Below are 26,665 nucleotides of genomic sequence, written 5' to 3' on the forward strand. Positions count from 1 at the left end.
ATATTTGTGTTGACCACAAATGTAGGCACGACACACAAAAACGGTACAACACAGCAGAAATTACACACAGGATTTGGAACCACAACCAATGACTAAAGTAAGTCCTGTTAATATATCCCTTACCCACTCGCATGCAGAGACCGAAAATGTCGATACAAATATCGACGCTGGTATTTTCATTGAAAAACCACAAAATGTGTGAGGATACAAGGATACTTAAAGCGCCGCGTGTTTGGATTACCGGAAGCTATCATATGAATTAGCCATTGTGCCGACTGCTGCTCCTGTGTACTCTGCTCTGGCACTGATGTGCCTTGTTGGCTTTTATTTAACATGACGCAACATAAATTTCTTGGATCAATGCATGGACTTAAAATAAAGAAGTAGAAATATTTATTTACGGTGGAATTGATTTTATGCTTGTTATCCTTGTTAAGAAATGGAAAGATTTAGAAAAATGTGGCAAAAATTCGTGACTTGACATATGTGAACATTTACCTTAAATCAGATATATTCTTGATATAGTCTTGTGTGGATTTAGGTGGGGAGCATGATGATCTATGGTTTTTTCTTCTGAAAATTCGTTTAATTTAGTTAAATGTTTCACTTTGCAGAATTTTTAAATATACCATATGATTGATTAAAAAATAATTATCTTATTTATTGTTATATCTGTAATATTATTCAAGGAACATATATTACTTTTAAGATTCAACCGAATTAAACTGGCAACCGATTGTAAAACATTTACCAAAATTCTTTGAATATATCTTATTTAAATTATAGAAGGGTTTGAACAGTAATAAAGACGCAACAACAAAAATTTGATTTAAATTAATAAAAATTTGGCTGTCTTTACCATGCTTTATCGAGTATTGTCAAGTAATCATCATCAGTGTTCATAGGAATAATTCAAATTTTTATTTAATTAGTTTATAGTCCTCATATAATTAATTAAATAAAAATTCGAATTTTTCCAAAGAACACTGATGATAAGTACTTGACAATACTCGAAACAGCGTTGTATGGTTAGCCAAACTTCAATAAATTAAATCAAATTTTTGTTGATGTTTCTTCATTACTTTTTGAAGCCTTCTAGTTTCTTTTCGTCATAAAATGAATCACGTGTGAGAAAAAAATGTACCTTTATTTAGATTATATATAGATTAAAATAGATTATTATATTTATTTCGATTAATTTTTTTTTTTCTATTTCTATTTATCACTGTTTAATTTGTGTATTCCTCATAAGCTTTGTGTTTATTTAATGACTTATCTAAGATCTGCGTTAGATTATAATAGTGATCTTAGAAATATGCATATATTGCCGTATAAAACTCAGTACATAGAACCATTTTGATCCTTTAATATCATTTGTTTACATAGTAAGATATTTAACTATTAATATTGCACATTTTTGTTTAAAAAATATGTTAATAAATATATGACTCTTTTAACTTCACGTTCATCTTAAAGTTCTTACACATTATTATAATAACACAATTCCAAAGATTTTTGAAATTGGACAACTGTTTCCGTATCGTATATGTTAGCAATACCGATTTTATACTCACAATTATATCCATACTTAGTTAAATACTTCTCACAGCAATTATTCAAAGCTATTGAATAATGAGTGGATACAAATCTTGATTGCAGCGGTATTTCAAGTCGATATTTTTTTATTATACCAATCACCCAAGCGTCATCTATCCAAAAGAATGGCGTCTCTGCTGCTTCTCCAACTAAACGTTTTGCAGTTAACGCATTGGTTACATAACAATACCCTGATATATAGTATGGATAAATGCTAGATGAAAATTCCTCCGGTGGAGCAAGCCATTTCGAACCAAGATAACGTATTGGTTGACTTGCAACAATAATAACACCCGATAGTAGACGATTTGATGTGCTCAGTTTCAATTCATGTTCCAATAACGCCTTTAAGTAGCTTTGTAGATAGTAAACATCGTAAATGATGTCCTCATCAAGTTTTATAATAAATTTTGCTCTTCTACATTCATTGCTCGCCCACCGCAAACCCATAACGTGCTTATATGTCAAATTATGGTATGTATCATAAAAGTTTCCCTGTAACAAGTCACCAAAACGATTTTGTTCATGTTGTAGTACTGATGTGCTCACCGGAATTTCATTGGGGGGAATATCGCCAAGCAAAAATATGCGTTGAAAACCCAATTCAGCTAATTTACATTGTGGTAAAGCATTACGATGTGCCATACGTAATTTGTTATGCTTTACAAGTGAAGTCACGATAAGAATTCCTTTTAAAATGGAAAAGATATGTTATCATCTAATATATATTTAAGTGCTCACTAATGGTGTCGTCAGTTGGTAGATCTGGATTTAATCAAGATTTGCTGTCAATCTGTTATTAATCTATTATTAACCAAATCTCACTTTTTCAAGTCATTTTAAACAGCTCTTCCTTTTAGAGTAATCTTTCTACCCTTACTTTTTAGTGGTATACAGATTTACCAACTAAAAATGAAAATTGCAATAAAATTGAGTCCCGATTAAAAAAGTTATCTCCAGATTCACCAATCGAAAAATGCATTATACTCACCGAGCAAAGGCTTTTCGTATTCGTAATTCTGACATTGTTCCGTTTTAAGTAAATACTTAAAACTGGTAATATTCAGTAATTGATTTATATTATAATCGATTACTATATCATAGTGATCAATATCAGGTGGTCTGAAACGTACAATACTAAGAAGACAAGTAAAGAAAAAAATTGTCAAAAATAGAAATTTTTGATGTAAAACTCTTCGAAATATATGGGGAAAAGCCATTTTAGAATTTAATTGAACAAACACAAATTTTACAAAAATCTAAATGCTTATTTGATTTAATTAATTAAAAATATTTTTTTAAAATATTTATTCTATTAAATTATAACAAACTAATTTATAATTTCAACATATTTTAATACAAAAACAAAGTTGAATGCTATCAAGCGTAACACTCTCTTCTTCCTCTAGTGCACCTTAATTCGGGTAATGAAAATCTGACAGAGGGCTACATGGTCAAAAGCCTATGTCAATATCTATTTAAAGTAGTAAATGGCCAAAGTACAGATAAGAAACATGACAGCTTTTAAAGTTACATACCGACAACATCACATAGTATATGGGATGTGTATAAAGTAAGAACCTTGTCACTAAATATCACATCAATGGTTGACAGTCTCTGATTTCCAAAAATTTGTTAATAATATAGAATTCTCTCCAAAATAGAAAGCTTGATTTTTTTATAACAAATTATTGATATCTCCATTTGTGTAATGAAATGTGAGTGCTCCGTGCCTATAGAAAAGCTATCACAAAAAGGACTATATTTATAGTCAACTGTAGAAGTTGCTGTACGGTAGACATGAAGATGATGGCGTTGTATACTGAAACTCAAGTATACCAACTGATAGCGTTGAATGATTACATGGACAACATTATCTGACAGAGCCTAGATTTGACAGCTTGCTTAGATTTCAAATCTAAAGGATTGCGTCCATTGACGTACTATTGTATTCTATCTTATAGTATTGCAATAGTGCAATAATAGTTCTTAATAGTTCCATGAGTAACAAAATACATATTCAAAAAAATTTCTTTGCATCGTGCCCATTTTTGAATTTATTTAATGGCAATTTTTAATAATATTTTCTTTTCTCACAATATATAGTTATCTATATCTATATTTATCTATCTAAATTTTATTGTTAAATGTCGTAATTATAACACATTTCCAAGGCACTTTGAAAATTGACTAGAGTATGAAATTTATTTTTATTGAACATACCCAATTTTGAGTAGCAATTATATCCATGTTTAACTAATTTGGTGTCACAACAGTCAAGAAAAACATCCGAATTATAAGCCCATGCAAATAGTCCTTGTACTAATATTTCTAGTCTATGTCGTATAATTCCAGTAACCCAAACGTTATCTATCCAAAAATATGAGGTCTTTGCAGCTTCATGTGCTAAACGGGCTGCTGTCAAGGGATTAGTTACATAGAAACCACCCGAAAGATAATATGGATAGATGTCTGCGGTAAATTCTTCTGGTTTAGCATACCATTCCACCTTCGGATCTCGTAACGGTTTGTTGGCAACTATTACTAAACCGGACAGAAATTGATTTGATGTGACGAGACTAAATTCATTTTCTAATAATGCATTTAAATAGTTTTGTACAAAGTAAATATCGTAAATGACATTATCATTAACTTTTATTATAAATTTAGCCATTCTGCATTCATGACTTGCCCAACGTAAGCCCATTATGTGTTTGTAACTCGAATTGCGGTTTACATCCAAGAAGTTTCCCTGCAATAAATCACCGAAACGACTTTGTTCATGAACTAACATTGGCTGATTTATCAATTCTTGTGTTGGTGGTATATCGCCAATTAAAAATATGCGCTGAAAACCCAATTCTCCAAGTCGGCATTGAGGCAAAGCATAACGATGTGCCATACGAATTTCATGGTGTTGCACAGGAGAAATCACCACAAAAATTCCTACAAATGTATTCTAGATTATGAACGTATATATAGTTGGGTATCTCTGCGATTTATGCAATTAATAGAGTACTTACCGAGCAATGGCTTTTTGTATTTGCGGCATTGTTCCGTTTTTAATAAATACTTAAAATTTGTCAAATTTAGTAACGAACTTACGTCATAATCACTTTCCAATTTAGAATTGTTATTATCATCCAAATGAAAGTGTGAAATGCTAAAGAAACCTATGCAACCAATAAATACCAAAAATAAAAATTTTTTGAAAAGATGTGGAAAAGCCATATTAACAAATAACCCAACAATTTTTAAATTTTGTTTTAATAAATATTCAAATGCTTACTTGATTTAAGACCACAAATTAATCAACTACTTAATATATAGATAATTCTTCTACAAATAGGACGCCATATGACCTGTCAGCTCCAAATTGACTAAAACTTAATTCTCTGACCTGATGTAATAAAAATGCACTCCATGGGCCCGCATCTTCTATGAACAGAAATTACCGAGAAGACAATAAATGAGACAACGGAGACCTAAAATTTTCGGTTGTCCGATTTCTCTCATTATACATTCAGTTGTCCATACTTGAAGTCATCGTCAGATAAAATTTATTTACCAAGGAGAACATAATATTTCTCTGTTGGATAGCATAATTGAGTGAATTTGATCTTATGAAATCCAAAAAAGTCAAACTCCAATAAAATTGAAATTGTTCAGAATAACCACTTAAAAAGAAACAACTAAACTCTTTCTGTTCAAATGCCTAAATATTGTAAGATTGAAACATTATTCCAGTACAAGGCTCTACGAACTAAAAACTCTGGTGGACATCTTAAACATAAATCTTCGAGAAATAATCTAACTTATCTAGGAGATTAGTTTTAAAACCTTGATTTCTATGGCCGCTATTTTTATACTAAAGAAAACTGTATTAAAATTGTGAAACCAACCACCTAATAACTTAGTTAATATTCCTAAACATAAATCTATGCGGTGTGTGGTCATGTTAATGGGGCTATGCGATACTTTTACAGAAAATGAAAATACGGTTCAACTAAAATCAATCAACCAACTAATTAATAAAAAACCCCAACCATCATCTTCAAAAAAAAAAAAAAAATTCTTTATGCGGTCAGTTGGTTTTAAAAATTAGATATTTATGCTCGGTATAAACGGCGCCTAGGCGCTACTTCGATGCAAGAAGAAAAAGAACCAATTTAGTAATAATATCGATATCGAATACTTTTGTTACAAAAATCTAACTAAACCGTTACAATATATACCTTAATAGACGTGTTACTCAACAAAATTATATAGAAGCCAAGAGAATATAGTAATCATTTTCATAAATCCATTAAATAAATCTGATATTATGAAATCCTGTTATGGGGTAATATGATTGCTACTAACATTGAAATAGTTCAGAGTATAAAGTTAACAATTATGCGATCGATTACGGAATCTTATGTTATGGAAAATGGAATAAACTGTGTTAAATTTGTAAGATAAGATTAATTAATTACTAAACTGTTAAATAAAATAATTTGTTTATATTTAATCACCCTCAAATCCAATATTAACTTTATTAAGAATGAGCTGTTAATTTTAGTTAGGAAATTATAAGAAACTTGATAAGAAGCATTTTATATACAGTGGTCTTTACATGGTCTTTAAAATTTTAAGAAACCAAAAAAATCACTTTTACTTTATACAAGTATACTACCTACGCCTATCTCAAATATTAGCACAAACTGTAACAGATTTAAATATAGAGACCACCTCATCTAGTACAAATACAATATAAAAATTGAAAAATTAAACATGTCTCTACCTTAATTCCGGTTAAGTGAAATTCTTGAAATACTTCATATTAAATTATGGACACTTACGGTTTATCGTAAATAAAACTGATAACCGAAAACTTAAATTCACTTGAATTGTTGACATATCATAAAAAAGAAATCAAAAATGCCGAAGATGTCGTTGATAAAATTTACAGAAAAAGTTCACCCGGCAGCCAGTAAAGGTGAATGGAACACCATGCAAAGCGACTGAGGTATGTGGGCAAATATACGATTATATAGACTTGTACTTAAATATTTAAACTAATTAACACATTTAACATAACAAAACGTTTAAATGAAAATTAAATATAAAACAATTTTTTATTATTCATAGCATCGGAATTTAATGCCTTAAATGCCTTAAATTCCAACGTTCCCGCATTCCGGCATTCCCGCATTCCGAATTATGGCCGCAATCAGCATATGGCGTCGTGCCGTGAAACAATTATGAAACTCGTTAATCTCTCCAACATTGGTTTATGTGGAAACCTATCAGAGTTCTTGAACAAAAAAGAAGTCATAAAATATTTTTAATTATTCTATCAGGCGATTTAATGAGGTAATTGTGCTCTTATCAGTATCAATGTTGCAACATTGTTAGATTTTTATTGATCAAAAATAAATTAACAAGAATTTTATTGTCTATAAATAAAATTTTGGTATTAACTGGAAATATTCAAACTATATAATTTCTATAAAGATATTTTAATATTCTATCAGTTTTTTCTAATCAATTTCCCCAAAGTAAAAATTCTAAATATCAACGAAATTTCAATATAATTTCTTACTAATTTTAAAGTAAATGACGACTTCATGGTTTAATAGGAAATATTTCATACACTTTCAAATGAATTTTAGTTGGTCAAATATGTCGTCATGCTGGCATAGAGTTCAAAAAGTAATCAAAATTTTTTCGCTTTAACCTTGATACCAAGGTCCAAATCATAAATACCTAGCGATCATCGACCGTCCAAACAATTACATATGATGGTAGATTATTGTCTACTTTGGATTATTTTTATAAAATATCCTGAACTTATTCTATTATATTTTTGGCATTTTTTCAAATTGAAATGACTTCTTAATGGAATAAACAACTTGGCAAGTAATTTATATTTCACATTATTGAGTAATAACCACTATGGTACAGAATATTGATTTGATTTATTTATTCTGTATCCTTTATAAAATTTCGTTTAAAAGGTATAATAAATAATTTTTTCGAATAAGTTTTTAATTTATAATCATACTGCCAGCTCACGGCTTCAAAACTCTATCCAAAATTTCCAAAATCACGGTAGATGTTAGCTTTAGTCTTATAATTGCTGTCCAAAACACCAATAAAGAGCGACAATCAACCATCCAAAATATGGTAAATGATGGTTGATTATTCTCCAGCTTTGGAGTGTTTTTGCAAAATAATCTGGAACGCTTTCTAGTATAATATAGGAGTTCTATTAAATTGTTTTGGCTATTTGATGGATAATCAATTTGACAAAAATTTCATATATAACGTCATCACGTTATAAATTAAATACTGAATTTCAGAATATTAATTTAATTTATTTATTTTGCGTTCTTCACAATATTTGATAGAAAAGCTGTAATAAATTAATTAAGATTTTTATACTGCTTTGAAGCAAATGATGTGATATGTTGTATATGAACAGGTATAAAAGTACTTTATCTTTGAATCCTTCAACAAGCGAATGAACCATGAATGTGAATTTGCGAAATATTCACCCATGCACAAAAAAGGTCTTGAACATTCTTGAACACTCTCATACTCTTTAGTGTTATACCAAGACCTACAAAACTTCATATATTAAGAACTCAAACTGTTTTCATCTCGAACAGAAACATTTTTTCTAAATACTGTGCTAAAATAAATATAAGCTAAATGAAAATGAAATCAATAAAAATGTCAGCTAACAGCACCAAAAAAAGAAAACAGCACCAAAAAAAAAAAACAGCAATTAGAATAAAACAAAACAGAGAACAATATAAAATTATTTCTCAAAAAATTTCAACAGGAAACGTGTTCATGAACCTTTTCAATATTATTATAATTTGAAGTTACAATAGAACTAACTCCATAAACCAAATATTTCCATTGTGTAACATATTTTCATTAAATTTTGATGACATGGACTTAAGTTTAGTATCACGATACAGACACATGTTTGTTTTTTTTTATATATTGCGATAGGTGGAAAGTATCAACAGTCACAGTGTGAGACTGGAACCCACTAAAGCTAGAAACAAGTTGAGAAGATTTCATATATAAATAAAATATTTCCGTTGTATTTGTAATGCATTTTCATTGAATTCTGAAGACACAGATATAAATTTAGTATCACGATACAGATACATGATTTTTTTATATTTCGCGATAGGTATAAAGCATCAACATTCACTCTCTCAATTGAGAAGATCTCAGCCGTCAGACTGTGACAGACATCTAGCTGAGGCCGCATTCCAGTAATCAAGAGTTAAAGATATATAACATCTTATATATAACTGGATATTTTATGACCACAATACACTTACTGATATTAAATTCAATTTCAATAAAAATCTAAATATAAATATAAATAAATATAAATATAAATAAATATAACCACATTATGTCGTAAGCAAAAACAAGAGCTTTACTGATTTTAGGGAATATTTTCTTAACAAGGTAATATTAACAAGTTAATTTAATTATTTTTTTTTTAATTTTGATTTGATTATTAACTATTTTTACTTCAATGAACGGGAAAATCCAATTCAACCTTTTGCAAGCACATTAATGTATTTCAAGAATGAACTTCCTGAGATATCACAATAAATTGATTATTCAAAGAAAATAAATAAATTTTAACTTTAAATTTAAATTAATCACAGTTCCAATTCAATTATTTATATAAATATTTATTTTTATTCATATATAAGTGAGCTTTACTTGCACTAACTTATATAGTAACTGATCAAAGTGCAGAAATACTTACTAATCAGATACTTCAACCAAATGAAGTTAGTCAATGCGATACTTACTCAAAAAAACAAATGCAAAATCTTATCTTATTATCTTACACGTTGATCTTTATTGTGATAATGATGATGACTACATTGATGAGAATAACACTAGGAAATAGTCATTTGTTCATATTGTGTATTAATAATAAGTTAACAAAATTTTACCCACACTTCACACTCTTTAATAACATATTATACTCTTAATATTAGTTAAGTATACATACCTATATGAGCACTAAACATATTATTCTGACGCACATCTCATTAAGTTTTCAGGCCGAATTTTTTAACAGCATAGGTTGAAAATGTGCGCTACATACTCACAATTATTCAAGTTACCATAAACCCCATTTAAAGTTCCAATTTATTATACGACTGCAGATAAAATTTTAACATATTGAGTAGTAATTTGAAGGTAAATGTGGTAAGATTCCCTATACTCATATGGATATAGCTATAAACCAGCAGGCTGACCTCAAAATCTTAAAGATTTTGTTTGAAGAATTTTAGTATACTTAAGATGTAACAACTAGCCCATCATTAATCCTCTCTGGATTGGTTTTTATAGCTTTTTCACATGTAGTCATTAGAATAACTAATAGACTAATAGAATATAGACTGTCTTGTTTAATGAGTATTTTTACTGGCACACCAGAGTGTGTCCATTAAAATAGACGGAAAGGATGAAAAAACACTAATGTTTTCAATGGGTCACAGTTGAACCAGTTGGACAATATAGTAATATTTTAATATTGATTCAGATGAGTACGAACTGATTGTCCAAATTTTGTATATTAATCGCGGTGCCCACTCTTTGACATCTTAGATGTAATCTAATGACCACTCTCTTCTTTTTTACTCTTTTATAATAGATACGAAACTGTTTAGATACGAAACTTTTGTTGTATGTTGGATAATTCGTTTTTGGTAAAGCTAGATAATTATCCCAGGATATGTATCATTTTGAATTACAAATCCACATTGTTTTTAAGAAGCCTGTTAATATGAGATAGTATTATAGTCATTAAATGTAAAGCCATTCTCAATGTCTGATATCACTAGTTTAGTTGATCATTTTATTCTGACCATTCTTATCTTGGACCATTAATACAGTTCGATCAAAAGTGTTATATCAGTAGTGTTTATTCTAAGTTGAGTCTTTTATCAACATCAAAAATGAATGGTTAAATTTTCATAAGATGAACGAGGTTAGTAAGGCGATTAAAGCTAGAATAGCTGCTATTAGGAATTCATTAGAAAAATTGTAAAAAAAAAGAAAAATAAAAACAAAGTTATCTAATATATTCACTGTTTTATTAATTATGTATTTTTTTTTAAATCAAATATATTTTTGATACCCTCTCAATTAATTATTAATTAGAAAAACTTATAACACTTTACTGACGGGAATATTAAAAAAAAAATTGTTTCAACTTTTGTTTGGAAATTTTTAACTATGACATGCAATAGTTCATAAAAGAACTTTTATTTTATATTTCATAAAGTTTAAAAATTAATTAACTATTGCTTTGTTGCTATAATTTTTTTCTATTGGAAAGGTTTCAACCTAAGTTATCCATACAGGCTAAAATAATCATTTTGAAGAATTACGCGTAGGAGCACATATTGGTATTCAAAAAAAACTTAACAAAAATAGACTAATTAAATTCACTACAATTTATGCTTAATTAATTGTTAGTAATTATTAAATTAATTACTTGAGAAAATAATGAATCGAAGAAACTCAAACGGAAATAGAGTTCCTCCACCTGTAGACAGTGTGGTGCTCTACGAACGCTTCTGGATGTGTTGGAAAATTGTTGGTATTGGCACTGACTACAATGAATTCCTATGTGGCTTATATGACATCTGTGTGAACATATTTATAACAATATATTATCCATTACATTTGACTATTGGTCTCTTTATGGAACCAACAGTAGCAGACGTCTTTAAAGTCCTTGCTATCAATGTCACTTGCATTGTGTGCACAATTAAACATTATATGTTTCGTTATAAATTAAAAAAAATTCGTGCTATACAGGCGACTCTCAGTCAATTGGACAAACGTGCTATGGATATGGATGAACGTGAATACTTCAGTAGAGTACCTAAGGCTGGTGCACAATTTGTTGTGAACGCCTTTTTCGGTGCATATATAATGTCAAATTTGGCTGCCGCTTCTGCAGCACTTTTATCTTCAGAACGTCGTCTTATGTATCCTGCTTGGTTTCCATTCGATTGGCGTGCCACAACGCTAAACTATTGGGTCGCCTTACTATATCAATTTTTCGGAATAACCATACAGATTATACAAAACTTGGCTAATGATATTTATGCACCGATGAGTCTTTGCATAATTGCTGGACATGTACGTATGTTGGGTATGCGTTTATCCAAATTGGGATATGATACTAGAAAATCCACTATACAGATAAATTCAGAACTCATCAATTGTGTGGAAGATCATAAGAAGTTATTGGAGTAAGTCATTGTCGTGTGCATATATTATCCAAAAAATTAATCTTTTATTAATTTTAGAATTTTCGAAGCTCTGCAGGATACACTCTCTATAGCCCAATTATCACAATTCATATCGAGTGGCCTTAATATATGTATCGTTTTGGTGTACCTTCTTTTCTACGCTGACAATATATTTGCTTCCATATATTATAGTGTCTATTTCATAGCTATGGCTATTGAAATCTTTCCATGTTGTTACTATGGCAGTATAATGCAGCAAGAGTTCTTGGATTTACCTTATGCAGTGTTTAAAAGTAATTGGTTGAAGCAAAATAACAAGTTTCGAAAGAATATGATCATTTTTACTGAATTGGCTAAAAAGGAGATAACCCCTATAGCTGGCGGTGTTATTGGTATACATTTAAATGCTTTCTTCTATACCTGCAAGATGGCTTACTCTTTGTTTGCTGTGTTAAGGTCCTAAAATGGTTATTGGACACTGTACTGAAATTAATTCTCAAATCACAACTGAATCAAATACTCAATAAATTAATTTAACTACTTTTCAATTAATGTTTTTACTGTAGAAGATATCAAACATTTGTTTTTGAACCCATCAAAGACTTCTTCCGCCGACAAAAGTCGTTGTCTTTGATGTGCGAGAATGAAAACAAATCATACCAAATTAAGACTCAAATAGTCACTTCTGTAAGCCGATGTGTGAAAGCCTACTTATTATTGGGAGTTGGTTTTTTAAGAATATATTTAACAAAAAAGTAGTGGCGTACCAACCAAAATTGACCGTTTTGCAACAGTCTTCTAACAAGGCTTTGACAAGACCAATTTTATTGAAAAAAAATGGACGAAGATTTGTTTTAAAATACTTTGAGAAAATTTTAAATCCATTATTTGTCTCCGATCTGAAAAAATCATATAACACATATAATACATATAATTCTGTTGAATTATATGTAAAGCAATGAGAACAAATTTATTTGGCCTGATAAATGATGATGCATGTTTATTGGAAACTATGTCACATCAATATTTTCTGGTACTATTACTGATTTTGAACGATCTACACCAACTTCACTTTTCATCCAACCACATCCGCGAAACTTATTAAATCAATATCTCGTATTTACAAATGATAATACTTTTGGACCAGAAATGGATGCACCTATGTCATGTACACGAGTTAATTATATTGTTTTGCTTAATTTATCGTAAACAATATAAATTGCATTCAAATGATGAAACATTTTAAAAAAGTGGTAGTCTAAATTGTCAACCTTTCAAGTTCATATATCAACTGGCATCTAACAATATTTTGGGTTGCCAATACCCACAATATCTATAGTGATATCTTGCTTAGAATTTCAATTGACATCGCGTGACTTAGTGACACAAATCTTCTTCGCACACAGTTCTAGATAGAATTTTTCAAATCTTATAGCTACTGTTGTAAAAAAAAACCAAGACCTTAAACTAATGTCTTTATCAACAATCAATTATCAGTAATCTATTCAAAGTACATACAGTGCAAAAGTCAAATAAAATCCTATATAATATATGTTTTATTCTTATATCATTTATGAAGTTCAGACTGTAAGAACATTAGAGATTTTCGGAGAATTAACTCACAATTCAAGAAATGCCTTTTAATATATATTCGATTCAAACTTATATTAAGATGTTTTTTGTGATTGTTATAATATATCGTTAATTTGTTTTATTTTAAAAATTAAACATACTGGCTAAATTCAACTGCAACTAATTTTTAACTGGTATTCATTTCGTCTGATGACAATTGCATCTACATACCTTTTAAAACTTTCCCTACCAATCTAACACTTCAAGTAGTAACAAACCTGAACAAGAAATTTCGTCAAATCTGAAATGTTCCAAATGTTCGTATGAATATTATACATTATTTCAAGCTGCCTTCATCGACATACATCACAGACAATCGCATGGAATAATTCACTCCAAGTCAGTAATCACGTTGACGTATTAACATAGATCATCCTGTCAACACTATTTTAGTCAGATTAGACATGAAAATAAATCTTTCATGACAAATAACTGAAAAACGTAAACTGTATGATCGGAAGTAGCGCCAGATAAAACATTTTATCTTTTCAAATAATTATTATTATAACAATCATGAAATAATGTGAAACGCCCAATATTCCTCAATGAATCAAGGAGTAAATGATACAAAATACAAAAGAACACAGAAACTCATAAAAATAAATACATTGAATGAAAAGGGAAGAATAATACCGAGTTTTTTTATTTTTGGTTTTGATATTTTGCCGCCAAACGGATTTCATGATTTCTACAAATAATAGTACCAATCAGATTGATCAATAACATCAATAAATAAAATATACCCACATCCATTTTTAGTTATTTACCGGCTTACACCACACGCCGCTATTAATTGATCAATTTTATGAAAGATGAGCCAATTGATATGCGTCCTCTGCCTGTCCGGACGGTAAACGGATCCTTGTGTCAAATGCCAAAGCAATTACAATTTACCAAGAAATTACTTACTTATTAGGCCTATAAATAACACACAAAAGAGAAGAAAAATAAAACTCAAAAATTAAAAACAAAATCACTAATAACAAAAACAACAAGTGCCAAACCCACATCAGTATCGATTTATTCCTTCACTACTTACCCTTTTCTACTTAAACTAGCCTAAGGCATACATCCATATTATTACCTGACCAACAACTACAGTGTGTAACGCGTGCATATTATCGCCTGTACCACATCATCCTACCTCATCTTCAATGCTCATTATGCACGCTCATAAAGTGTCAAATTATAGTCATCGAAATCTGTTGTACGAGTTCCCATGATCGCCGGTAATTACGGAGATGCAATGCATTTTGTCACACTCAATTTACTAAATGCAGCTGATTGCACTTATTTGGGCTGAAAAGATGTGCGTGGTCTCTTTTTGGAACTTTATTTTTTTTAACCCATGCTGTTCTTAAAATTTGTTTTTTTCTTTATCTTCTGTTTTTTGTAGTATGAACTGTTTTTTATGAATAATTTACTCTTCCTTGATCGAGAAACTGTTTGATAAAACCTGTATAATTCTAGTAGTTCCCTTTTACATTCATTCAGACATGCTGTTCTGATAAGACAAACAAACTATATTGGTGGCATTATTAAACTTCTTAGAAAATGTATTTTAGGTTTAAAATGCATTCAAATAGGACAGATCTTACAGTACACTTTATAAATAGTAAAAGCATCTTGGTGACGTGACAGTCAAACCCATCAAAGGCATTTTAAGAGCGTTTGCTGAAGCTCATAAACTAATCCAGCATACGAGCAAGTATAGAAGTTCTACAATTGGTCAACATAGCTGATTAAAACACACTGAACCTCCCGATCTCACTTTTCAACTGAAGGTGAAACCAGTAGAAATACTTATATCGAAATGTTAAATCTACTTACAAGAATCTTGTTACTATAATGTTACTAATTGTATTAATGTTTTATTATATCTTAGATTTACAACAATAATATATTATGTCAATAAAAACAATCAAAAGATCCAATTTATTTGGAAAATTATATAAAAAACCGAGCTTGGGAAGTTCAGTTTATTTCATCCTTCTATTATTATAATGGCAATATCTTCTAAGCGGAGACTTAGTATTCACGTCGGTCTGGAAGCCATTATGATAAATTCAAACCCTACTGCGACTATTTTCTGTACTTGTAATACTAGCTTCTAATAAAATTAATACAATTATGTACAAACTTAATCTAGGCAGATATTTTGTAAGGGTCGACTATAATAAAGTCGACCAATTTCCTCTATTTCTAAATTATATCTATATATAGTTTATAGTTATACTATATCTGTGTTGTGGTTTCAAAATGGCTTTCTTAGCTAATTAAGGAGGATTAATTTCTTCCTCCACTTTAACTTACTAAACTATAATTGTCGGTATTCATAAAAAATACAACGAAATTTTAACCGTATTGTTGTATATATATCCGTAGCTAAGATCAATAAACTATAGACCATCCTTAATAACTGCAGTCTAACCTGCCAGTCCCCGAACTATCTTCGCTTTTTTAATTTATTGTAATGATTATTGTCAGGTTTCCGTGTTGAAGTGATGAATCTACGTTTCTTTTATATAAAGTTATGAGGCTGGGAGTCGAACTTGTTTTATGAAGACATTCTAACAAAGTTTTATGAATGTTCATATGTCAGTCTATTTGTCCTTGGCGATATCCTATACAGCTAGACCTTTAAGTAGATTGTAGGAAGATGAACCAGTTCCCATATGAACAACTTTTTACTAATGTAACGAATGCTTGGTCTTCTATTCCTAATACATGTTCTATTCCTAATATATCAAATTGTAGAGTTATCAATCATTTAAGGCCTGTTCATAATAAAAATAGACATACATATAATAAATATACTTAGCGATATCTAATAAAGCTAGATCTTTAAAAAGATTATAGGGAAATGAATAAGTTCCTATATAGAAAATTAAAAAACAATTTACTAATTTAACGAATGCTTGGTGTTCCACTCCAAACACACACATGTCTTCCAAATTCCAAAATTGTAAAGCGATTAATCATTTAAACCATGTTCATAAAAATAATAGATATCAATTTAGCAAGTATTCGAAAGTCTCCTTAATTCCTCATTTCCTGCATTTAGTGCATATATCACTTATTATAATTCCAACATTGTATGCCTACTCTGCTAATAGACTGCCCGTATATATATCTATAATAGTTCTACAATGTTTCCGAAACAAAACGCTTATGTTAACACTTTTATTTTATCATTATATCTACAATTTAATTATCAACTATTATAAACTAAATAATAAACTTAAGTGAAATAAGTAAAGTTAGGTATGCCTACGCATATAGTTATTCTTAGCACTGACAAATATGGGGGTGTGTTACACATATCAATCTGAACTAAATTTTATATCAAACTAAAAATCACTTTCTGTTCACAATGTATTATAGATTCTGTTTAGAGATCTAGTAAAACCTGGTTATATTTACTGAATCATGGTACAAAAACCATTGTGCGTAGTGTTTTTAATTTAGTTAGTTAAAATATCAGCTTATCTTAATGGATCTCATAGATAACATTACCAAACTACCAACAACAAAGAAGAACTTACAAAAATTTATGGACTTTGGTCTACTACTTATACGACCTGCAATTTTAAGTTTCAAAATACAGAAGTGAGGAAAAACCACTCCCACTTTATAGCTAAATTTAAATACTATCAACCACTTAATGACCATTACGATATGATAAATTTTGGGTTTCAACTGAAGAAAATCCGAAAAGGTGTGTACTGGTTTTTACCCCCGGTGAAAATAATTCAAAATATTTGCAATATAATATTGCATTTAACTTTTTAAGTACCTGAAATTTTATTAAAAGTATTCAAAGCAGTAAAATATCAACCACGTTCTGATTTTGGTTTTTTGAAAGGAAATTCCATAGATAAAATTCGGTGTATAGTATAGTATGAATGAGATGTTGAAACGGTTAACCTATAATCGAAATTCCATATCAATTTTTGCTAGTAAAATTACCCAATTATGCAGTGTTAATTTTTTCTGAAGTGGTTTGAGGAATTCGGTGGTATGACTAAATGTGAACACACTGAAAAAAATTTCGGAGCAATTAAAAGCAATTTTTGTTTTAAAATTTAAATAATTAATATATCAAAATAAATATTTTTCAAGAATTGTTTTTTATTTAGGTTTATATATTTTGAATTTTATTTATTAAATATTAACGCGTTTCGTTTTGAATACAAACAATTTGCAGTAATTATTTTATATAGAAAATATGTAAAATGTTTGCATTGGGTGGGCAACTGTGTAGCAAATATTTTTTTTAATTAACAAATGCAATCATTGCAGAGGTGGTCAATTAGGGTTCAAAAGCTATTGACCATTTTTTTAATATCTTTAAAAAGTAAGCTTTTTGTTTTTTCTTCAAAGTTTTATTTGTAATAAAGAATAATAAATAATATATAATAAATAAAACAAAGTTTTTGTTTTAATACTATGAACAATATGAGAATTAAAAATTTAATACTAAGAAGCTAGATCAGCTCGTAATAATTTATCTACGTATATATTTAATATAAGGGACCATATGCTCCACTTACGACAGAAGGACAGCAGTAAGTAAGTAAGTAATATTATATATAAACTATATCCATATATATAAATATATATATTATAAATTATTATACTATCCAACTGAGTGGAGTTAGTGGGATATTACCTGATAAGACATTGCAACATGCGCTTCTGTATGTAGAGTCTTCTGTATGTAGAGTAACATTTGATATATATTCACATTATTTGTAAGTGTTTTCTTGCTCTCTTCAAAGTGGAAGTTTTACGGCGAAAACTTTTCGCTCTGGCTTCAAAAACTAATAACAACAAAACAGATTTCTTTCTGTTTATCGATTTTTATTCTGTTCAACTTTTTAATTATTATTTATTAATCAATATTAATAATTAAAAAAAAGTGGCTATGTCAGGGAGCAATTTGTAGATATTAGAAAGAATACGACGATGAGTTGAAATTAGAAAAAAAAAAAATTGGGTTAAGTGAATAGATTAAATTTGGCGTAATCTGACATCAATAAAGTCTAAGTAGGTGTGTAAGCTTGAAAAAACCGACTAAAAGATGACGTTATTGGGAGTTGAATTGCAGTTTATACACATATTTAGAGTGACGATATTTATACCTGACAAGTAACTGCGGACGTTTATCAAGCTCAAAAGTTTTCAACTTTTAGAAGGCTTATATTGAAGACTATAAGCTCTTGCTAATATTTAATCCCTTTAATATTATATCACTTGCGATACGTGTCGATGTATTTATTATGCAAACAAAAGGACTAATACATGCAGCGGGTTCCTGTACAGATATTCATCTGTTTGGCACAAAAACAGAAATTGTTTTAATAGCTGTTTCTCTAAAAGGTGCATTTTATACAAATATTTGCTTCCAATTGAAGAGTATAATGATTCAATCGCAATAGAATATTACATGTACAACTTCCTCTTGCAGGAATTAGTTCTCATTGAATCAGATAAATCCGAACACTGCTATGGAAATAGAGATGACGATGAACTAAGCCTGATTCTAATCCAAACTCTAAAATTGGTTGTTAGAAAGAGTAAACTAATAGATACGGGCTACAATGAATCCAATTATTATATTTCTTCCTTAATAAAGAAGCCAATAATGCTTACAGGGGACACAATAAAAATATCAGTGATCATAAGATGTTACGGTCTCATGAAGTCTATTATTCTTGCATACAATAATCAAGCAGTCAATTGGTTGGTATCATAAACAACAGAGTTCAATTTTACTGATATTACCATTCATCGAATAAATGAGTTATATATTATTTATTTACTTTTGATACAATCTGAATAAGAAAAATTGTTTTGGATAAGTTGATTAAAATTAATGATGTTTTTATTATACAATAGGATCAATCTATTACGTATATTCATTATAAGATTTGAAATCTGTACATTCATTTTTTTGATATCTTTCAGCTAGTGTTTTAGCATGGTAGTTGCCCATGTGAGGTTAAACGGTTGTTAATTTTTTATAAAATTATTTCTCACCTAATATAATAGTAAACATTTATAAAAATTTTGTGATATATCACATGTTTTGCAATACAATTATTAAAATAATTCCTGAATTAATATTTTATAGTCTATTTGATAAGGTGACAAAGCGACAAAACTCCAGTTTATGATGAGCTACATTTTTTGGAGGCTAATATAGTTCGCAACATTATTACTCATCTAAACATAAAATATCAATATATAAACTGTTTATTATTATTAGTGAAATTGTAATCTTTAAACAAAAATGAAAGTTTAATTTGAACAAAAAATATATGTAGACTTTAAGGACAATAATTGGATAAAGTTTCATATATATTTCTAATTTATTATGTTGCTTTGCATTCATGAACATATGGTAGTTTATATGCAAATTAATATTTATTTATCTTGGATTGGCTTATTGTGTTTTAAATATGTGATATTAGAAATAAGCCCTTATAATATATGGTTAATAGACATACAGACTTCCATCACTGATATTTTGTCTTTATTGATATTTTGTATTTCGTATTTTGAAGTACCTTTTCTCTTTTTTCAATCAGTTCCCGATATTTTTCCGATATCATTTCGTTTATACAAAAAACAAATTTTAAGAATTTCAGAAAGCATAGATTATAATAAAAATTTGGAAAAAAAAATGAAAAGTACAATTAAAAAACGGAAATAGGGATCTTATCAATATAAAATTATAATTAAATAATTTTATATAAATATTATAATACAAATAAAATTTATTTGTATATTATAAATAAAATATATTTAACTTGATTGATGTGTTTTTTACTCGTTCATGTAGTGAAGAGTTTCTCCGTTTAATAAATCTGAACTGAGATTATTCACTGGTTTTCCAACTCGATATGCTCCTGTTAACTACCACATCTCAGGAAAGGGAGAACAGCGACATCAGCAAGTGCTATAAAATGCATAGTTCAGCTTCCATTTATCTTGTGTGGTAGTGCCCAAAAAATTAGTTCAAAAGGGAACATACAGCTCATATTGCACCAAATAAGTTCTGAAATTTTGAATCAAGAGATATTGTTAGGTTTGTTAATAGGCTTAAATTGTCTGGGTCAGTTTGAAGCAACATAGTAGGAGTTAAAGATCGTAGTATATCATTGTTCATTTTAATATTAAAATTATATGAGTATAAATACTCATTCATTATACCATCGGTTTTATATATATATATGTATATAAATACATATACTTTGTTGTTTTTTAGTTAGTAGTTAGTAAACAGTTAACATCTTTTCAATGACGGAAATGGAAAAATTACTGATTTTCCAATAGAAAAATCAACAATTTCATTACTGTTATATACAATAAAACAGAAAAGTAGTGGTTTTTATGTAGTCGATATATTATTCCATAAAAGTACTACATTTATTTTAAATGGAATACTTCGAATTCTTTATAATTGGTCACTAATGTGAAGGAGTACCTTTCTTCCTTTGCAAATACCGGAAGAAATTTTCCATTTATATAACAAAAGCTATTTCTTAAATACTTTAATTATTATTTAATTGCACTAAGAAATCAACAATGCACAAACCAAAACATCAAAAGGATACTATAAAATAGGAAAATTTGCTTTGGAACCATTTAGTGACAAGGAAGACTCATAAGAGTTAACATCAAACAAAGAAAACTGGACATATAAGAAGTGAAAAATTTCCTTTAATAATAATTTTTGGATTTAATTAGAAATAAAAATTAAATAAAAAGTTATGTTAGAAGCAGTCGATAGTGTGGTACTCTACGATCGTTTTTGGATGTGCTGGAAATTAGTAGGCATTGCAACGGATCAAAACAAGTATATTTGCGGTTTATATGATCTCTGCCTAAATATATTTGTTACCATCTTCTATCCACTGCACTTAACTATTGGTTTATTTATGGAACCCACATTGGGTGATGTATTCAAGAATTTAGCCATTAATGTCACTTGCATTGTCTGCAGCCTGAAGCATTTATTATTCCGTTACAAATTAAAAAAAATCAGAGCTGTACAAAGTATTTTGCATGAACTTGATCGACGTGTAGTGGCTGCAGAAGAACGTAAATACTTTAGCGAAGTCCCTAAAGCAAGTGCTTTATTAGTGGTGAATGCCTTCTTCACAGCTTACATATTCAGTAATATAACAGCAATTGCTGCGACATTGCTAGCTTCTGAACCGAGACTTATGTATCCTGCTTGGTTACCATTCGATTGGAGTAGTAATACATTTACCTATTGGGCTGCACTATTATACCAGTTCGTTGGTATAACCATACAGATCATACAGAACTTGGCTAATGATATTTATGCACCGATGAGTCTTTGCATATTTGCTGGCCACGTGCATATGTTGGGTATGCGTTTGTCCAAACTGGGACACAATCCAATATTAAAACAAGATGATGTTAATAAACAATTATTGCAATGCATAGAAGATCATAAATTATTGTTGAAGTAAGTTAATTAAAATTTTTTTTTGAAATATATTGTATTAAGTAGTGTTTATTACAGAATTTTCTATTTGCTACAAGACACATTGTCTTTGGCACAATTGGCGCAGTTCATTTCAAGTGGTCTGAATATATGCATTGTTTTGGTGTACTTACTATTTTTTGCAGATAACATTTTTTCTTATATATACTATTCAGTCTATTTTGTTTCCATGACTATAGAGATTTTTCCTTGTTGCTACTATGGCAGTATCCTACAGGAGGAATTCGCTAATTTACCTTATGCTGTTTTTAAAAGTAACTGGCTTGAAAGTCAACGGAATTATCGTCGACACATGATCATCTTTACTGTTTTGGCGCAAAAACAAGTCACCCCGTTGGCTGGAGGGATTATTGCCATACATTTAAACGCATTTTTTACGACTTGCAAAATGGCCTATTCTCTGTTCGCAGTACTGAGGCAAAATTAACTAAAATATATTAACCTATATCTAGTAAATACATTTATATAACTATAAACATTATCTATATGGTATACGTTATATTGTATGAAAGAGATATATTATATATAATTCGTATATTGTATATTAACAACTTAAAAATGGTATATTATCTATTCGCAGTACTGAACAAAAATTTAGTAAGATATGTGCCATATAAACATATATATTGTCTATATACATTATTTTATATATATGAACAAGATATATTATATGTGTTTTATCAAAAGAGCTTCATTTTTGTTTTTTCTAATATATATTTTATTTATTAATGCAGTATTTATTGATATAGTATATTATCATATACGATGGGTGCTACCAGTAACGTAGCTTTATAAACCGAAACTACTGGAAATATTTTGTTTAACGAAATTTAATGATAATCTAAAAAATAAAATATATATAAAATAAATAAAATTTTATAAAATATATATATTAGTAACTTTTTCTAATGAGAGCACAAAATCTATAATCTACAGTAATACATTTTCGCTTGAATTTTGAAATACTGGACTTAAGATAAACACTAGTAGGACAAAAAAAAATAAATATAAAAGTCTCATAATATTTTCAAAAAACTTTATTTTAATAACACATCTCATACCTCACACAGGCAAATATACGAATATTCTTAGATCAAATCCACTAACACAATCCGCCTACCTCGAGTATTTTCCGATGACTTATTTTTCTGTAAAAAACCAAAATATTTTTGTGATAAAGTTTTGCAATAAATTAGAAAAAAATTCAAAAACAATGTTTTTAATGTTTTTAATTTTTTCTGTTATTTCTTCTATCTTCAAGGTTATACCAGTATATAGGTCTTGCAGAATAATTATCTAATCACCAGCGATCACCCCAAATAAACACTATTCAACAGTGGTAATTTCATATACGGACAGTCTGCTTAGTAACCAAGAGGCGGAATACCTTAAAGATTTTATTTGTTTATATTTTAATGACTTTTCAATAAGTTCAATGAGTTGTTTTCTTTATTTGTATGAAGAGAAATAACAACAAATAAACAGCAACAAAAAATACGAGTATCTAAAAAACAACAACCCAACAACAACACCTCACACATGAGATGCTTAACTTATCATATTGTAAAGTAATTTTAATAAATTATTGAAAATGCAAACAAAAAACACAAATAAAAATATTTATGAAAATTATGGGGTGTTTCCAAAGAAATAAATTTTTTATTGAAGAGACTATTTTATTGGGTTGTTATTATGTGAACTGACCATACACTGCAAAACAATTTTGGTTTAGTCGGTAGCAATGAAAAAGTTCTTCAATAGCAGTATTTAGCACTACTATCGGTATAAAGTTGAGGTAGTCGAATTAAAGAAAAAGTGTAAGAAATGAGTTGAGAAGATTTCTACAGTTATGTGGCGCTGTACCAAATATTTATAGAAAATGCATATCTGAAAGACTGTTATTTACCACACTTCACCCTTTACCCCACCCCCTTCATTATTACTTCTTCCTCTAAATTCATGCCCTTGTTTTCTGGTTTAGATGAACCTAGTCCACTAGGTATTAAGTCTATCTACTTTCTCTCTCCCCTGATTACTAGAATGAAGTTTCCACATTGCTGTGGGAATCTTCACCATTCATTCATAAGAGGTAGTTTTTGTGGGTTCAAGTCTCACACTGTGGCTTTTGATCCTTTCCACCTACCGCAAAAAAAAAATGGCTGTTATTAGATTTAAAATATGTTGAGTAGACACAACAATATATTCATTATCTAGTTACCAGGATGTAGTGTCTACCATATTAACCGCTTAGCTGACAAACTGACATGGAAAATCACAGTCATAAGCTATATCAGAAGGAATTCAGAAGGAACTCAAAATATTAAGATTTAGGTACAAAAAAAAAAACAAGACCACTTGTGCCAATATCAAAAAATCTAGTAACTCATAAACTTATCCAGTATTAGGAAATCATCAAACTAGAGTTGGAATGAAAAACGTTAATATATATTATGTCCCATCTAATCAGATATTGCCTAATAGGTTTACAAGCATAGAGACTTATAGTTCAAATTATTGTTTCTTGCAGCCGCAGTTATAAGGAAGTGGAAGAACTAATAAACACTCGTCTATTACGCAGTTAAATTAGAATTAGAAAGCAACAGACTAGCAATTATTTCAAACTACTTTTTCGAGTACCTATAAGAACTATCAAAAACTAATATGGAAAGACTTCAAACATATTAAATGGATAAAGTGACGACACTTATAGCTTAGTTATCTAACGGAAAATTGTCATAAATCGACTATTTTTTTAAAGGCTATGATACAAGCATTAATAAACGTAAACAAAATATATATTTTATTAAGATATCATTGCCTAAAAATTTCTCGTCTTTGATTCATAACTCATCAACCGCTTAAAAACAGTAAAGTGTTAATTGCTACAAGGAAAATGTAGCTGTTACTTACAGCTGTGGTTCATAAGCTGCCAATATTATTATATCCATATTACCGAAATCTTACATTACGGATGCTTTAACTCTAAAAACAATCCAACTATTCTCGTTCAAGTACTTAGCTATTTAAGGAAAGTAGTTTATAAGAAGGAAATATTTCCTTTCTTGCTCTAGGAAAAAAGATAAGTTTAGGAATCGCATTTCTCAGTACTGAATTTTTGAACTGAATTTATATTAAATTCCAACTTTGTAGTTTATTGTCAAAAATGTTCTATATTTCATATTTGTATCCGATATGTATATATATACACCAAGATATTAACTTTTACTAAATTTAGCAATTCATTGTAAAGAAAATTTTTCAATTTACTAATTACAATTATATGTTCAATAACCTATTTTGCAATATCACCACAACAACAGATATCGTATATAGCATTTGTGTAGACTCGATATGAAAGTTGCACGCTTAATTACCAACAATCAGTGAAATTTATTGACTTTTTACACTAGGTCACGGTCGGTTATCAATAGATAGTGCACACACATTACCGAGTATCTACAAGTAATAAACCATAACTACGACAATGTAGAGAATTCGCACAGTCATAAATTCTTTAAATTTACTTCAAACGACAACTACTGGCAACTAAGAAAAGACATAAATTATATTTGAAAAGATACTGCAGTAAGTAAAAACCTATAAGAAGAAATCGAGATCCATTTCAATTAGAGGGGCAATAGCGTCAATTATGTTTGATTGAAATTGAAACAGACGTATAAAATCGTATGAAATTTTTGCAATATTCCGAAAATACACTAATTTTCATTAGAGACAAGGTCACGCATGCCAGCAGTGGGCACGGCCTATGGGGGCACGTTAGGCTTTCGCTGATTGGTGCAGGCATTGATTTCAGGCATTCTTCTCTCTTTTACTTCCATCGAGTAAAGAAATGTATCTAACAACTACAGCGCAGTGTTTGCGTATGTGATTTTTGTCAATAAATTCCGGTTTAATTAATTTGAAATTAGTTTTTTTTTTCGTAAGGCTATTGTATTTTCCCACAGTCTTTAATTAAAGAAGTTTTATATAAATTGCTGTATATGTTTCGGTCCATGTTACTTTTACAATTCAAGTGCGCAAATCTCATTCATAATGTGCGAAGATTTCTTTAGATTTAATGTTTTCCTAATATCGATTTTTTTCTATTTTTAATTAATTTTTGCCACGTTAATTAGCGTAACCTTTGTTTTGACTTCAAACATCACAGACCGGCATCACAGCGGCAGCTCTGCGGTGACTTTGTACTTTTTTTCACTTTATTTGATATTTGATTTGAAATTGACGTCTGAGTACTACCTCTACTAACGAGGCAGAAATGTGCCAAATTCTGCAAGTTTATAAATCTTTAAACAAATAAACAGAAATTCTTGCAACGCAAAATAATTGATTCCTTAAAAAAATTCTTTTTTCTTAGAGTTCCTTAATGTTAATTAACTTAAGAACTGATTAATTTCAAATTTCAATAACTTCTTTCTAATTGGTAATTAAAATATTTTTTTAAAATTAAACATACTTAAAAATACCTACAAATTAAACTGTACAAAAATACTTATAGGAGTAACAGAACATTATCCACTGAAGGCGCTACCCCTCAAAATGGTTTTGGCACAAGAAGTGCAATTTCGGTAAGTGA

The 26,665-nt window shown here is 29.3% G+C and overlaps 4 protein-coding genes across 4 annotated transcripts; 2 read left to right on the forward strand and 2 right to left on the reverse strand.

The window, feature by feature from the left end:
* Positions 1 to 1,455: 1,455 nt before the first annotated feature.
* LOC119683001 (beta-1,3-galactosyltransferase 5-like) lies at positions 1,456 to 2,836 on the reverse strand. Its single transcript, XM_038096594.1, has 2 exons — positions 2,588 to 2,836; positions 1,456 to 2,285 (listed from the first exon to the last, which is right to left on the reverse strand). Exons 1-2 carry the CDS (start codon positions 2,814 to 2,816, stop codon positions 1,480 to 1,482), a joined length of 1,035 nt encoding a protein of 344 aa, XP_037952522.1. The 5' UTR covers positions 2,817 to 2,836; the 3' UTR covers positions 1,456 to 1,479.
* An 858-nt stretch (positions 2,837 to 3,694) lies between these two features.
* On the reverse strand, positions 3,695 to 4,827 carry LOC119674244 (N-acetyllactosaminide beta-1,3-N-acetylglucosaminyltransferase 2-like). Its single transcript, XM_038085372.1, has 2 exons — positions 4,620 to 4,827; positions 3,695 to 4,542 (listed from the first exon to the last, which is right to left on the reverse strand). Exons 1-2 carry the CDS (start codon positions 4,825 to 4,827, stop codon positions 3,740 to 3,742), a joined length of 1,011 nt encoding a protein of 336 aa, XP_037941300.1. The 3' UTR covers positions 3,695 to 3,739.
* A 6,315-nt stretch (positions 4,828 to 11,142) lies between these two features.
* Positions 11,143 to 12,360, forward strand: LOC119674245 (odorant receptor 33b-like). Its single transcript, XM_038085373.1, has 2 exons — positions 11,143 to 11,897; positions 11,955 to 12,360. Exons 1-2 carry the CDS (start codon positions 11,143 to 11,145, stop codon positions 12,358 to 12,360), a joined length of 1,161 nt encoding a protein of 386 aa, XP_037941301.1.
* A 6,252-nt stretch (positions 12,361 to 18,612) lies between these two features.
* Positions 18,613 to 22,498, forward strand: LOC119674248 (odorant receptor 33b-like). The gene is made up of 4 exons (XM_038085375.1): positions 18,613 to 18,680; positions 19,688 to 19,779; positions 21,306 to 22,032; positions 22,090 to 22,498. Exons 1-4 carry the CDS (start codon positions 18,613 to 18,615, stop codon positions 22,496 to 22,498), a joined length of 1,296 nt encoding a protein of 431 aa, XP_037941303.1.
* The last annotated feature ends 4,167 nt before the right edge of the window (positions 22,499 to 26,665 follow it).

This window comes from Teleopsis dalmanni, chromosome 2 (genome assembly GCF_002237135.1).
Source record: "Teleopsis dalmanni isolate 2A chromosome 2, ASM223713v2, whole genome shotgun sequence".
Taxonomy (NCBI): domain Eukaryota; kingdom Metazoa; phylum Arthropoda; class Insecta; order Diptera; family Diopsidae; genus Teleopsis; species Teleopsis dalmanni.

Coding starts and splice junctions, on each gene's coding strand:
- LOC119683001 (XM_038096594.1), bottom strand. CDS start 2,816: ATGGCTTTTCCCCATATATTTCGAAGAGTTTTACATCAAAAATTTCTA. Junction 2,286..2,587: donor ATACGAAAAGCCTTTGCTCG/GTGAGTATAATG, acceptor CCATTTTAAAAG/GAATTCTTATCGTGACTTCA.
- LOC119674244 (XM_038085372.1), bottom strand. CDS start 4,827: ATGGCTTTTCCACATCTTTTCAAAAAATTTTTATTTTTGGTATTTATT. Junction 4,543..4,619: donor ATACAAAAAGCCATTGCTCG/GTAAGTACTCTA, acceptor ATACATTTGTAG/GAATTTTTGTGGTGATTTCT.
- LOC119674245 (XM_038085373.1), top strand. CDS start 11,143: ATGAATCGAAGAAACTCAAACGGAAATAGAGTTCCTCCACCTGTAGAC. Junction 11,898..11,954: donor GATCATAAGAAGTTATTGGA/GTAAGTCATTGT, acceptor TATTAATTTTAG/AATTTTCGAAGCTCTGCAGG.
- LOC119674248 (XM_038085375.1), top strand. CDS start 18,613: ATGACGTTATTGGGAGTTGAATTGCAGTTTATACACATATTTAGAGTG. Junction 19,780..21,305: donor AAACATAAAATATCAATATA/TAAACTGTTTAT, acceptor TTAAATAAAAAG/TTATGTTAGAAGCAGTCGAT. Junction 22,033..22,089: donor GATCATAAATTATTGTTGAA/GTAAGTTAATTA, acceptor TGTTTATTACAG/AATTTTCTATTTGCTACAAG.